Source organism: Mus caroli, unplaced genomic scaffold (genome assembly GCF_900094665.2).
Source record: "Mus caroli unplaced genomic scaffold, CAROLI_EIJ_v1.1 scaffold_6547_1, whole genome shotgun sequence".
Taxonomy (NCBI): domain Eukaryota; kingdom Metazoa; phylum Chordata; class Mammalia; order Rodentia; family Muridae; genus Mus; species Mus caroli.
In genome coordinates, this window is record NW_018389523.1 from 67,604 (window position 1) to 82,788 (window position 15,185).

Consider the following 15,185-nt stretch of genomic DNA (forward strand, 5'->3'; position numbering starts at 1 on the left):
AAGGAAGGAAGGAAGGAAGGAAGGAAGGAAGGAAGGAAGGAAGGAAGGAAGGAAGGGAAGGAAGGATATACCATGAATGATCCTGGTCTAATTAACAGTATGTATTTAGCAATATGAAAAAAGATCTGTAATTATCCACTTGTAGAATAATCAATATCAAGTGGATCAAGGAACCAGTAAAAAACCAAAGAATTCACAAGAGAGGAATCTCAATTGGTAAAAGGCACTTAAGAACAAAGTCCTTAGTGATCAGTTAAATGCAAATCTAAACAACACTTAGATTTTGAGAATGGCTGAGATCAGTAACTAAGGAAAGAGCACATGCTGGCAAGGATGTGGACAAAATGGATCTCTCCACTATTAGTTTTGGAATTGTACAAATGGTTCAATATATGGAAATCCCTCAATGTAATCAACTATACAAACAAACACAAACACAAAAGCCATCTGATCATCTCATTAGAAGCCGCAAAAGCATTTGACAATATCCAACACCCATTCATCATAAAGTACTTGGAAAGATAAGGTATTCAAGGCCCATACCTATACATAATAAAAGCAATATACAGCAAACCAGTAGCCAACATCAAACCAAATGGAGATAAATGTGAAGCAATCCCACTAAAATCAGGGATTTGGACAAGGCTGCCCTCTCTCTCCCTACCTATTCAATATAGCATTTGAAGTCCTAGACAGAACAATTAGACAATAAAAGTATGTCAAAGGGATATAAATTGGAAAGAAAGAAGTCAAAATATCACTCTTTGCAGATGATATGATAGTATACATATTAGAGACACCAAAAATTCCACCAGAGAACTCCTAAAACTGATAAACAACTTCAGTGATGTAGCTTAATATAAAATTAACTGAAAAAAAAAATCAGTGTCCTTTTTCTACTCAAAGGATAAACAGGATGAGAAAGAAAATGGAAAAACAAGACCCTTTACAATAGTCACAAATAATATAAAATATCTTGGTGTGACTCTAAGGAAGTGAAAGGCTTGTATGATACGGACTTCAAGTTTCTGAAGAAAGAAATCAAAGGAGATTGCAGAAGATGGAAAGATCTCCTATGTTCATGGTTTGGCAGGATTAATATAGTAAAAATGGTTATCCTGCCAAAAGCAATCTAAAGATTCAATCCAATCCCCACCAAAATTCCAACTCAATTCTTCATGGTTAAAAAGGGCAACTTGCAAATACTTCTGTCATAACAAAAATCCTAAGATAGCAAAAACTATTCCCAACAATATAAGAATCTCTGGTATAATGACCATCCCTGACCTCAAGCTATACTACAGAAAAATTGAAATACAAACTGCATTTTATTGGTACATTGACAGACAGGTAGATCAATGGAATAGAATTGAACACACAGAAATGAGTCCACACCATATGGTCACTTGATTTTTGAAAAAGGCGGTAAAATCATCCAGTGTAAAAAAAGACTATATTACAACATATGGTACTGGCTCAGCTGGTGGTTAGCATGTAGAAGGAGAATTGATCCATTGCAATCTCCTTGTACAAAGCTCAAGTCTAAGTGGATCAAGGTACTCCAATGAAAACCATTGATACTGAAATATATAGGAGAGATGGTGGGGAAGAGCTTTGAATATATGGGCAGAGGGGAAAATTCCTGAAGAGGACACCACGGGATTTTACTGTAAGATCAAGTATCTCCAAATGAAAACTCAAAAAATTGCAAAGATTCTGTAAGGCAAAAGACACTGTCAATAAGACAAATTGGCAACCAACAGATTGGGAAAAGCTCTTTACAAATCCTAAATCCCATAGGTGGCTAAAATCCAATAAATATAAAGAACTCAAGAAATTAGACTCCAGAAAGCCAAATAACCCTACTGAATACTGAATGCCTGAGAAGCACCTAAAAAATGTTAAACATCATTAATCATCAGGGAAATGCAAATCAAAACAACCCTGAGATTCCACCTCACACCAGTCTGAATGGCTAAGATCAAAAACTCAGGTGACAGCTGAGGGTGGCAAGAATGTGAAGAAAGAAGAACACATCTTCATTGATCGTGGGAATCTAAGCTCCTATAGCCACTCTAGAAATCAGTTTCGCTCTTCCTCAGAAATATGGACATAATAATTCAGGAAGATCAAGCATGGGTATATACGTACAAGATGCTGCAACTTGTAATAAGGATACATGTTCCAGTATGTTCATAGTAAACTTATTTATAGTATCCAGAAGCTGGAAAAAATAGATATGTCCCTCAACAGAGGAATGGATATATTTACACAATGCAGTACTATGTAGTTATTAAAAACAATGAATTTATAAAATTCTTAGAAAATGGTTGGATCTGGAGGATATAATCCTAAGTGAGGTAACTGAATCACAATAAAACACACATGATATTCACTCATTGATAAGAGGATATTAGCCCAGAAACTCAGAATAGCCAAGAAAAAAATTGGTAAAACACATGGAACTTAAACAGAAGGAGGACCAATGAGTAGATACTTCAATCCTTCTTAGAAGGGGGAACAAAATATCCATGGAAGGAATAAAGTTCAGAGCAGAAACTGAAGGAATGACCACACTTAGATTGCCCCAACTGGGCATCCATCCCATAATTTTGGGGTTTCAAACTGGTACAACCACTCTTGAAATATGCCTGGCAGTTCCACAGAAAATTGGAAATGAACCTATACCCAGCTATACCACTTTTGGGTATATACCCCCCAAATGGCCCAATGTATCAAGGAACACATGCTCATAAATGTTTATAGTGGTCTTATTTGTAAGAGCCTAAAAGCTGGAAACAACTCATGTCCTATATCAGAAGAATGGATGCAGAATATGTGGCATTATTAATCAGTTATTAAAATTAATGTCATAATGCAATTTGAAGGATAATGAATGAAGCTAAAAATATCATTCTGAGTGTAGTAACATAGACCCAAAAGGACATACATCACTGTTCTCACTAGTAAGTTGATATTACCCCTCCCCCCGGAAAAAAAAAGGACACATAGAACACTTAGGATGTATCTCAGAGAGTTTCAGAAATTTAGGAAGCAGAAAGGCTAAGATAGAGGTGAAGGAATAAGTTAATGAACTATCGGAGGGTTGCCACAGAGTGGGAACAATGATTTGATTGTAAATAAATAAATGAATTCATTAAATGTGGTGTGTAATTATAGATTTAGAGTATTTGTTCATTTACATAATAGAAGTAACCATAAAAGCATCCAGGGATAAATCTTGATTTGAAGGAAGATGCAGGAAAAAAATAAAAAATAAAGTAAAATAATAGAGTCCAGATGTCACATGGACTTTTATAACCTAAAGCCAGTCCCTAGATGTGCACCTTCCCCTAAAAGAACACAATCCTAACTCTTTTCTAAGCGGTCCAGTAAAAAAAAAAAAAAAAAAAAAAAAAAAAAAAAAATCTCTATAATTTTTATCCAAGAGAAGCCAGAAAATTACTAAAATCTTCAATGTACAGAATAACACAAAAATAATTCTGTTTTTTGATCACAGAGAAATTGTTCCCATAAACTCAAAACAAAAGAAAATGTTTCAGATGTATACTGCCTTCACACAGGCAAATTTCAGGATAGATATTGGAGGTAGTCATTAAGAATCCCCCATCTCCAGAAAATGAGGTATTAACAATTGATAGCTACTTGGAAGATAATCAGCTGTATACTTCACTGTGGCGAATATGGTTGGTTAAAAACCATTTATTGACATGCACACATGTAAGTATACATTAGTATCATGAACTGTATTAGATACTTTAATTACAAATTCCAGGAATGAGAAAAGGGGTGAATTAATCTGGGAAGAGTGTGAGTAATGAATGTGATGAAAACATATTGTAGGAAATTATCAAACAAATAAAAATGAGAAATGAGCTGTTAATTATTTCTATGAAAATGCAACAGATCTGAGTCATATGATTCTTAAAAATCATTGAAATACATTTTCAAAAAATCTGTGATACTTAATTAAAATGTGTTAAATAAAAGAGTAAATTGAAAAACATTGAAAAGCACAGAGGAATATACTATATCATCCAATATCAGTATTGACACTAGATTGAAGATATTAATCAAGAATAATATCAAATGGGTGTTTTGACCTATTTCAAGGGGATGGTGATGAATATGACATGGAAATACCTATAAATATAATAAATATAACTCATACATGATTTCATCTTAGATCTTTTTTAATTGCCAGCACATTGTAAAACTCAAGGGAGAAATAGGAAATTTTCCATAAAATTTGCATTTACCTGTCTCATTAGAAATCTCATTGTCTGCACAAGGAGTGCACTTGTAGCAGCAGATGGCCTTGCCTTCCAGGGTTACTTTCCTGAATCCAGGCCCACAACTCTCACTGCACACTGACTGAGGGATCTGAGAAGAATGGATAATGTTATTTAATTCTTAGGGTTTTATAAAAATGAACAAATAATTTTTGAAGGTCATACATTGAAAAGCAAATATTTTTATTAATAATTAGACTCATTTAAAAGAGTATTTGTAGTAATAAGGGATGGGATGCTGGTGTAGCTAACAGAAATTCCCAGATGCCTGGAAAGCAAGAGACACCCTGGATCCATTGGGGATGACATAAGTTGATATACCACACTATGCAGAGAGAGAAACTTTAGAGGCCATATCCATAGTTTAGTCAAGGCCCTTGTTTGAAGGATGGGGGAACCAAGCCATCTAAAAGAATATGAACCAAAATTTGCTCTTATCTAAATAAAATACAAGGTCAAAGAGTTGAGCGGAGACTGACAGAAAGGTCAAACAGAGACTATCCCATCTCGTGATACATCCCAAATACAATCACCAAAGAAGACTCTATTGTTAATGCCAAGAAATGCTTGCAGACAGAGTCAGATGTAGCTGTCTCCTGACAGTCTCTGGCTGTGTGTTACCAATATAGATGAGGATGTTTGCAGTCAACCATCTGACTGAGTATAGGGACCCCAATGCGGTAGTTAAGGCCTGAAGATCTGAAAGGTTTTGCAACCCCATAGGTAAAATAACAATAGCAATAATAATCCCCAGAGCTCTCAGGTACTAATCCACCAACCAAAGAATATGCATATAGGAATTCATGGCTCCAGCAGTATATGTAAGAGACTAAGAGACTATGACCATATCTGGCAAAAGTGGGAGTAGAGTGCCTTGGTCCTTTGAAGGCTTGATGCCCAGCCTTCAGAGCAGAATGACATTACTAGGGCGATGATGCAGGAGTATGGGGGTAGGAGGAACACCCTAATGGAATCGGGGGATGGGGGATGTGAAAGGGGATTTACAGATGAGAAACTGTAAAGGGGGGATAACATTTGAAATGTAAATATATAAAATAACCAATACAAATTTTAAAATGGAACATAAAATTTTAAAGATAATGCCCTTGAGAAGATAAAAATGTTTAAATTTTGGTCTGACAACTATCACAGTGCTACAAAATTTGGGATCTTAATGAATTAAGGACATATTTGTGAAACATTAATGACTAGGAACGTGATATTGGAATCCATGGGGTCCATCTAGCCTACTACTAATTTTGTACTTTCTGACAACAGTGTTGAGCATCTCTGCTTCCACCATTGTTGTGAATAATGAATGTTAATTCGAGAGGATTTAAAATTATTATGGGAGCAAATAAACATATATTTGTAGGAAGAAATATATAGATAAATTTAGCTAAGATGAAACATTCTAGTAAAAATTTAATTGTCACTACTTATTGTAATAATGTCACAATTGCAGAGAAGATAGAAGAGAGCTGCAGTATTCATTGAATCCTGCATTCAGAGGATGATATATCATTTTTATCCTTTTTCCTATGTAAACCATACATATTCAAATATAATGCCCTGCACTCTCACATAGGTCTGTAAGGTCTTTCAAATTATTATTATACTTTCGATGAGATAGCACATATTGGAATCGAAGGACCATTAAGGATGGCTAATGTAGATATTATATGATACTTTAAAAAATAATATTCCATATAGTGCAAATCATTTTAATGCTTATTTCCTATTTGGTAACATTATATGGAAAGTTATAGAATATTTAGGGGATTGAGACTTGGTGATAAAATCAGGACACTAGTTGGGAATAGAAAAATGGAAATGTTTCCTTAATTCTAGGATACGAATATTTTTACAGTTCGTACTTGGGGATAAAACATTATCTCTCCATTTCCTAAGCCTTTCTCAATTATAACCATTTGTTGTTATTCTTCTATCCTTTGCAGACTCTGATTCTTCTAGAACCATTAAACAAAATATAGTCTGTCTTATAAAAGTCATTTTGGTCACAGTATTTGAACGAATAATAAAAAATAATTCTAATATTGTTTATGATATTAATCCCCAAAGAGATTTTCCTCTAGTACATTAACACATGTGTAATTTGGAGATAAGATATTTCTCTTAGCACCTGTCCCCTATGTCATTTTTGACAAATGGAGGAAACATAATCCTCATATGAGTGAGCAATGGGGGATTTATTGAACACTGTATTCTTCCCTTGATCTTAATCAAGGAAAATTAAAAGACAGTATACTAGAATTACATTAAAATATTTTATACTGATACTCCAAGTGTAATGGAACTTAAGTCAATCATAATTATATCAGAGAACATAATTGTTTCAATAATATAAGCACAAAGCATTTAGATAATACATAACCCACCTCTGAAAATATTGCTGGCCATTGAATCATTTGTTCAGATAAAGACAACTGTTGACCCTGGGGAGCATTTGCAGAAAAGGATCCTATTTTCACTTTTAATCCAAGACCCTTTGGCAAATTCCAAATGTTAAGAATGTCATACTCTGTATCTATTGTCTGTCTCCAATCTAAACTCCTTTTGTCTTTCACCTCAATATCCTTCAGGAAAGTGTTAAGCTTAAAGAGAAACATAATTTTATATTTCATTGTTCATGAAGGTTAAATTCTGTCGTGAACATCAACATTAATGAAGATTCCATTAATGATGACTTAGTGAAAACCTGACTGTACAGAATAGCTTTATTATTGGTCTTCAAGTGAAAACTTAAAACCAAGTTCAAGTAAGCAATCAATGACAACTGACCTATGAAAAGATAAACTTTTTTGAAACCTAGCAATACTCATTTGCATTTACAATATGTTCAGAGATACATTTTCCAAAATGAAGATACTGATGTCAAGAAATAATTAAAAGGCATCATTTCTATATAAACAAACCATCATTGTTTCACATATGTGTCCCTCTTATAATTTCTTTTGTAGCAAATATATAAAACAATGAGTACATTAATTGCCTCTACTACTGTAAGAAGGCTGAAAAGCTAGATATTGATGAATAGAACTTGACTTTCACTAAGCATATTTGATCCTGGTACCTTGCCAATGATTTCAAAACATCATACATTTGAAACTATCCTGACTTCTATGTAAGATTAGAAACACAAACAGTTCTTGACTGTGGAGAAGATAACTGAATTTTAGATTGCCTAAGTTTGTGGTCTTGCAAATCTCTTATGCCAGACTGCTGACAATAAAATACAGTAGAAAGGTTATTACCTGCCATGGAAAGAACACCATCCCATCTTGATTTTCATATGGTTGCATTTGAAGTTGCTGAAGTCTCATCTCATGGAGGCTGTAAGCCACAGCATACACACCATTGTAAATAATTGTGCTCTCTGCATTCATGGCCACATCAAATATGTGACGAGGGAATACATCCAAAGAAGCATTGGTTTGACAGTTTTCCAACACATGACAATTAGTATCAGCAAATGAGCACTTGAAGAACAAATACCACAGCTTAGGAAGATAAATGTCTTCTGGGTATTTATTGGGATTAACTGTTTGAATAAATTTGGTAAATTCAAAATTCTCTCTATAAGAGTGCTTAAAAATGAGACTCCCATGGAATGAGTCTAACATGAAATAATCTGCTCTGTCAATAACATGATGTTCAATATTCATGATCCAGATATTCCATGTCAATAACCTTTGCTCAATATTCCTAATTATACCTTCCAGCGAATCAATCTCACCATAAATAATTGTTACATTAGTCTCATCCATATTTTCCCAGAATTTGGCAACATATGAAGTCCATGTTTCTGAGGTCATTTTTACAAAAGCTAGGCAGATGCCATTGCTCTCCATCTCCTCCCTAAAATCTGATAGAATTTTATTTCCTTTGTGGTCATCGGGAAGGATGAGACCAACCCATGACCACCTAAAATGAACCATCAATGAAACAATGGCAAGGGAAAGAGATGTGTCTTTGGGGGCCATCTGGTAGAGATAAGGATACTGACCATGGTCACTCAGGAGAAGATCATAAGGTCCAAAACTAATCTGAAGCAAATTGGAAAGAAGAAAAAGAATATTAACATCTAAATAAATTTTATTCCTGAAGGAATAGAAGTCTGGAGAATAATTTAAAGGGACATTACAAATACTACATTTAACAGAAATTTTTTTAGGCCTCTAAGTTTCAGGGACTTACCTGACTTCATTTACTACATAAATAATTCTCTTAAAAGCAAGAGAAACCTGGATTGAACTCCATGTTCTGAGTATTGCTTTGAGGTTTAGATAATTGATCAACCATTCTTTCAGTTTAAAGACATCAATAACATGAACAAAGAGAACTGACTCGCAGTTCCCAAAATCCAAATTTTCTCACCTGTGGAAATTTAAAGAGTTGAAGCAATGTTCCAATTTGGGCAGATGTTATCCATGATGTTCCTGTGAGTGCAGCAGTGAAATTTCTCTTTTTACAATTATAATTAGGTATATAATTTCCGTCACCAAGAGCTGTGAGCCAATTAAAAGTATTAATATGAATGTACTTTCCAGTGAATCTGACATTGTAGAAATCGAATCCAAGAGATATGTTGGGTAAAAGATTGGGATTCCCATTGATCTCCTCAATGGCAAATTGCAGAGCAAGAATATACTGGTAGTTCTTAAAGTTATATCTGTTTAAGTGGCATAAAAATGTTAAGATAATGATCAACTTTATCATACACATCTACATATTTAATACAGTAAATTATATACTTTAGTTTGGAATCTATAAAATATGTAATTTAGTTGCCTTACCATGAACAGATGAACTGGATTATGTAAAAAGGTTAGGTTTAAGCAGGCTCCTTTAACTTTACTACTCATTATTTATTGATCCTTAAAGCATATATTTCATAGGTTGATTCTTTACACATTTTGTTTATGAATTAGGAATCATTTTGCCCAAAATATCACATCTACTGGAATGTAGATCTGTGAATCTCTGGGATCTTCACATAGGAAAACCCACTATTTTATTACCAACCCAACAAGTTTTTAAAGACAGTATCTTAATTAAATAACATTCTGAAGTTCACTTCATGGCATTTGACCATGGAAACTATTTCTCTGATATAAATTTTTTAGTATTGCAGCATGTATTTACTAATGTCTTAAAGAAACAAAAAAAAGCCTGCTTCTATATGTGAATAGATAACATTAAATTGTACAGTAAATTCCCTTTATATTTTTATCATTCTAGTTATGATGTTTTTATGTGTGACTGCATGCATGCATGTCTCTTAGAATGTACAATTGTATGAAGTTCAGAAAGAATACATTCAAGTTAATAAAACCACAGTTTTATTCATATTCACCTTACTTATACTATATGAAATGTGTGTGTGTATCAATGCACTTATGCATTTCACTCATTTAATATTTAATTGCTTCCTTTTTTTATTCAATAACACAGTGTATATACCTTGACTGTAATTTGTTGTGCAAATCACACTGATCTTGAACTCAGAAATACACACCAGTCTCTTATTCTCGACTACTGGGAATAAAGTCTTGTTCTAGCATATTTGCCTGCTGGATTTCTTGAATTTCTTAACACATATGTCTAGATCTCTTCATAGAAAACCTGTAGAGATTCTCTTGATTCACTCCCCTACCCTCTTTATTATCACTGGATTACAGGCATGTACTCATATTCTTTTGGTAGGTATGAACTCAGTTCATCACAATTGGTGTTTGCTACTCTCTGAAACATCTATTTATCTGTGTAGTTATATGTTTTGATGAAAATACCTTTTACTCTGACAGGCTCCAAGTCCACACCTACAGAAGAATATTACTTAATACATGTGTCAAAGTGGATAACAGGAAAAAACATCATTAAGTTTTCATTATATAATTTTTTTTCTGATCCTCCAGTGCTAAAAATTTAGGTCAAAAGCTGTGGAAAGAAACTAAGAACCAGAGGTTAACAATAACCTCATGGAAAAAAATGAATTCTCAAGACAGGAGGGAAGTTATATTAAGGATCTCACCCTAAATATAACAACATGCAATGATCTGTGAATGTTCAAGTGAATAAAAACAGTAGTAAGGAAAATGTAAGTCAGCATGAAGTCCAAACCCTAACTAAGTGAGAATTGTTAGTTAGGGATTTATTGCTGTGAGGAGAAACAATGAACATGGCTATTCTCATAAAGGAAAATATTTAATTGGAGATATCTTACAATTTCATAGTTTTAGTCTATTATTGTTATGGTGGGAACCATGGCTTTATTCCTGCATAAATGGTCTTCAAAATTCATCTGACAGTTTTACATCCTAATCCACAGGCACCAAAACTAGAAACTTGAGCACTCTGACTAGACTTGTTCTTCTTAGAAGTATAACTCCACCAACAAATTGACACACTTTCTTTCACAAGTCCATGCCTACTCTAAGGAAACATATCCTAATAGTGCCACAAGGCATGGTGAAACATCTAAACAGAATAGTCTATGAAGCCATTCCTCTACAAACCAGTACATTCTACTTCTTGACCATGATAGTGTTATAGCCATAAAATAATGCAAAATTAATTAAGTCCACTTTAATTTCCTATAATCTAAAGTGGCCTCAAGTTTTTTGGAAGTTCAAAGTTTCATCTGAAATTTATGTAAAAATGCAATATAATCCCATGAAAAATATAAATAAATATGTAGAACACATACTTCCAACTTATAATGGAACAACTTATAATGGAAATTTGAGAAAAAAGAACATAGTCCGAAAATAATGTACCAAAGCAAGATCAAATACAAGCTGAGCAAACTCCAAACACAGCAAGTCCATGTTTGATTATAATTTATCTTTACATGTCCAATTCCTTTCATCTCTATTAAATTCAAAATACTTCTTTCTCTTTGGCTTTTTCCAATCCAAGTTATCAGTGCCTGTGGGCAGTTATATCACAGCTATGTTATCTTCAACATTAAGGCATCTCCTTTGGAGTTTGACAAAATGGATCCTCTATGTCTCCTTACACATACATCACTGTTATAATACTGACCTTAACAAGTGCCCTTAGTCACAGAGAAAGATGCCAGAATACCTTTTTTCAATCCTTGACTCTTAATGCCAGAACCACATGGCTGAACCTGCTAAGTTATGTTCCTTGCAAGAGCAATAACTTGGCTCCCTTGGAAAATTAAATCTTTACCAATTTTCTATTCTTGTGGTTTTCTTCTACTTTCTAAATTATTATAACCAGCAACTCTGTCTGTAGACAAGATTGGAAAAGGCCCAAAGTCAATATTCCTTAAGAATAAGAAAGTAAGTAAACAAATGAATAAGTATTTAACCAAAAATCAAAAAAAGAAACACATAACAACAAAAAAATAGCCCTTCAAAATGAGAACCCTTTTTCTAATATCAACATTTGTCGTCTTTGTGTTTGGTCGATGTGAAGACCCACAGTGACCATAAAATGCCTTATGAAGGACAACTTACACTTTCAGAGATCTTGTTCATTTAATCCTTGTGGGAAGCATTGCAATGTGCAGAGATAAATGGTCTTTGACAAGAACCTGAGAGTTATACATTTTTATCCTCAAGCAGCAGAAGTGAAGGCCCTAGACAAAACTGAACTTCTTAGAGTTCTAAATCACAATATTTATAGGGACACAGTAACTCTACAAAGACCACAGCTACTCTTTTTAGGCCACTTAGTATGGACCAGGCATTCACATACATGAATCTCTGTGGTACATTTCTACTAACAGAACAAAAGTATTGCTATTTTATAATTTCTAAAAGCAGAGTCAGGTTTCTTCAATGTGATTTTTTCCAGATAAATCTTTTTCTGGGATGGCTGACCCTCAAAGATACCAAGGGAGTACACAGTGATCTTGATTAAGAATTGTATTAAAATTTGTCAGGAACAGTCTTTCTGAGTGCAGAGGTGATTTCATTATGTTGTAAGATTTTTCTAAATTACCTTCCTAAAAACATCAAAAATATTTTGTTAATGAATTAAATTGATCCTCAGCTCCATGCCTTTGACCAGAAAACATAGTGGGAACTTGTACATGTCCAATAGAGAAAAGGCAATCTCTAAATTGAAGCAAGATTTGTAATTCTGAAAGTTTGGGCTAAAATGGTAACATAGCTATTAAAAACTGGACACTTTTTAAAAGGGGTTTGTTCTTAGTATTTAAAAGCCCAAAACTACTGTCATAGTCTCCATTGGTTATGTAAAGGTTTCTTGTGTGAGTAAAATCATTTTAAGTTCTTATGATTGAGATAACCTGTTTGAGAAGGAGTCAAAATATAAATATTTCTGTGGAGGTTAAGTCTTGTACTGCCAATGTTTGCTTGATGCAGCTGTTAGATAGGTCTCCAACGTCACATGAATTGGTTGCATGAGGTTGTAGAATTCCAATATTGTTTAAGGGGCATGAGGTAGGTTCCTCACAGTTTCCCTGGCTTGATAAGATTCCTATATTATTATAGGAATTTCCATTAACAGTAGCACCAAATAGGGCAGTGACATATTAATGAAAGCTAGTTTGGCACTCTTTCTATCACTGGTAATCTTTCATGCCAGGTAGATATCCAGTTGAATTTCTGTGATCAGTGGAACCAGGAGCATTAAAATTTATGGGACCTCCTTCCTTACTGAGACATTGTATGCTTGTTATGTCCAAGCATTTTCCCTGAATAAATTTGTGTGCAAAACCTGATTTACTAAATATTCTGTAGTTGATTAATAAGATTTTGGATAGTGTTCTAGCCTCCTGAGGTTTTGTAATGAATATAACTTGAAAATATGAAGTAGAAATCTCAGAAAATGCTTTCAATAAATTTCTGACTTTTAAATTGACTTTAGCAGAGATTATCAAGTGGGTGTAGCATTTTCAAAGGACATATCTTTTAAAACAATATATTTTGTTTCAGAGCCTCTATCAGTTGAACAAGGGTTGTCCTCAACATATTTTTTTGATTTCTTTATTATATTATCAAGCATTTTGAAAATATGGTATTTCTACTAGGTACGCATCTCCATGCTTCTGGATTTGCAGCTACATTTTTTACTTAAACTTCCTTTGTCACTTTTTTTGAGTTTTTTCTTCAAAATATCCCCCCATTCCCATAAACATTTCATATTTTAATATATTTTCCTCTTTTTTCAGACATTTTTGATAACTCTTTTTCAGCCAACTTTATATATATATATATATATATATATATATATATATATATATATATTCTTTACTTAGGCTATTTTAAACTAATCATGAGGAGTCATAAGCAGTTAAAATGTCAATGGTTCCATAAGAGATCCTTCTTCTCTTTCTTATTGTCCATACACTCTGGGAAACAGTTTAACAACTTTACACTGTTGTGGAGTTTGGAGTACACCAGCAACAGATACTGTAGACTTCTTTCGTTGCTTTTTATATCTTTGAGGGAGTCTTAAAGAATGATTTATATTTAAATGCTTCAGTGTAAGCCAGTTATGTTTTTTATATTTTGATTGTTTCATTTTTTCAGTTTCTCCTTCATAGGTTGATTTTATTTATTTATTTATTTTTATTAGCCTCTCCTGAGCTACTTTTCATAAACTTTTATGTTAAGGAATAAACATTGTTCTTAGATGCTGATGGAGACAGTATTAATCAATTCTCCTCACAAGTATGTGAATGTAATGACACCTGAGCACATATGGCTTTTTGTCATCTGTCAATTCCTTTCTAAGCACAGTCCAAATACCAAATGCTGTGAGGGGCACAACTAGTCCTCCATTTTCTGTAACCCAGTTGTTAATATCTAACTCTGTTTTCTCCCATGCATTCATATCTAAAGTTTCCTTTCTTGAAACAAAGGACTGACCATTTTTACAAACTGAAGAATGTCAGTCAAGTGGCTGGCGTTAAACTTAATGACTTTTTTTCTTTTAGAGTATTCTTAATAACATCTGTAATGAACTCTCTGTTGGTAGAATCAATTTGCTCTGTCCTGATAGATACATGAAATGCTCACAAGCCAGATCTGATGGCTCCTGATCTAAGGATGTTGCTGACAAATCCCAATAGAACTGCTAAGAGAACTGCCTTGTTACAGCAGGCAATTAAGGATAGAGTGATGGCTGATGCCCTACTGTAGGCACTGATGGTACTCAACTAACACAAACAGGTTCTGATGGCACCTACTATGGGCTTTTGCTGATGGCAGCAGGAAATTTCAACTCAGTTCTGATGATTCATGGTATAGAGCAGGTGATGCTGGTACCCAAAATCAGTCTCTAGTGATTGCATTAGACAATATCAACTCCTATTTCTCACCCTCCATAACCACACACTCCATGATCAAGGGGTTTGCAAGGTTGAGCTGAGAGTCTTATCTGTGTTGACATAACTTCTTCAAAATTCCTGTTTCAAAGAGGCAATTTAGATTATGGGACCCCACGACCTAGAGAAGGTGTAGACAGGGTACAGGGTAGGACTCAAGTGTGACTTTAAGTCTGAGGGTCTCCAGACATTCCAGCTTTCACACTATGCTGAAATGCTGATGATAACTTCTTAAAAGTCCTAAAAATATTCTTGCTCTTTCTGAGGGTAAAGGCTGTAGGTTTTAGGAGAATGGCATCTGTAGTCTGGATACAAATGGTTAAGTAAAGAGTCCTTGATCTATCTCAGCAGAAACCGCACAGCTTGAAATTTTAGTATTCTAGTTATATGTCTCAGGAAGAAAATGGGACACTTTGAAAAGTGATTTTACAGTTTATTTCTAAGTTCTAAAGCTTTTCTGATTAATCTATCTAAAGATTAGGGAAGAGCATACAGATCCTGAGTGGGCAAGTGAAAAAAAAAAA

General features: G+C 34.0%; 1 protein-coding gene across 2 annotated transcripts in view; it reads right to left on the minus strand.

The window, feature by feature from the left end:
• The window catches only part of LOC110288145 (vomeronasal type-2 receptor 116-like), a 26,971-nt gene that overhangs the window by 7,125 nt on the left and 4,661 nt on the right, over positions 1 to 15,185 (minus strand). The window contains exons 2-5 of one of the 2 annotated variants that reach the window (XM_021154581.1): positions 8,712 to 9,006; positions 7,589 to 8,380; positions 6,713 to 6,928; positions 4,281 to 4,404 (exon numbers count right to left, since the gene is read on the minus strand). In XM_021154581.1, the coding sequence (XP_021010240.1) occupies positions 4,281 to 4,404; positions 6,713 to 6,928; positions 7,589 to 8,380; positions 8,712 to 9,006 (1,427 nt within the window). Of the gene's footprint in view, positions 1 to 4,280; positions 4,405 to 6,712; positions 6,929 to 7,549; positions 8,381 to 8,711; positions 9,007 to 15,185 lie in introns of both variants that reach the window. The other variant, XM_021154580.1, reaches the window with a different exon arrangement.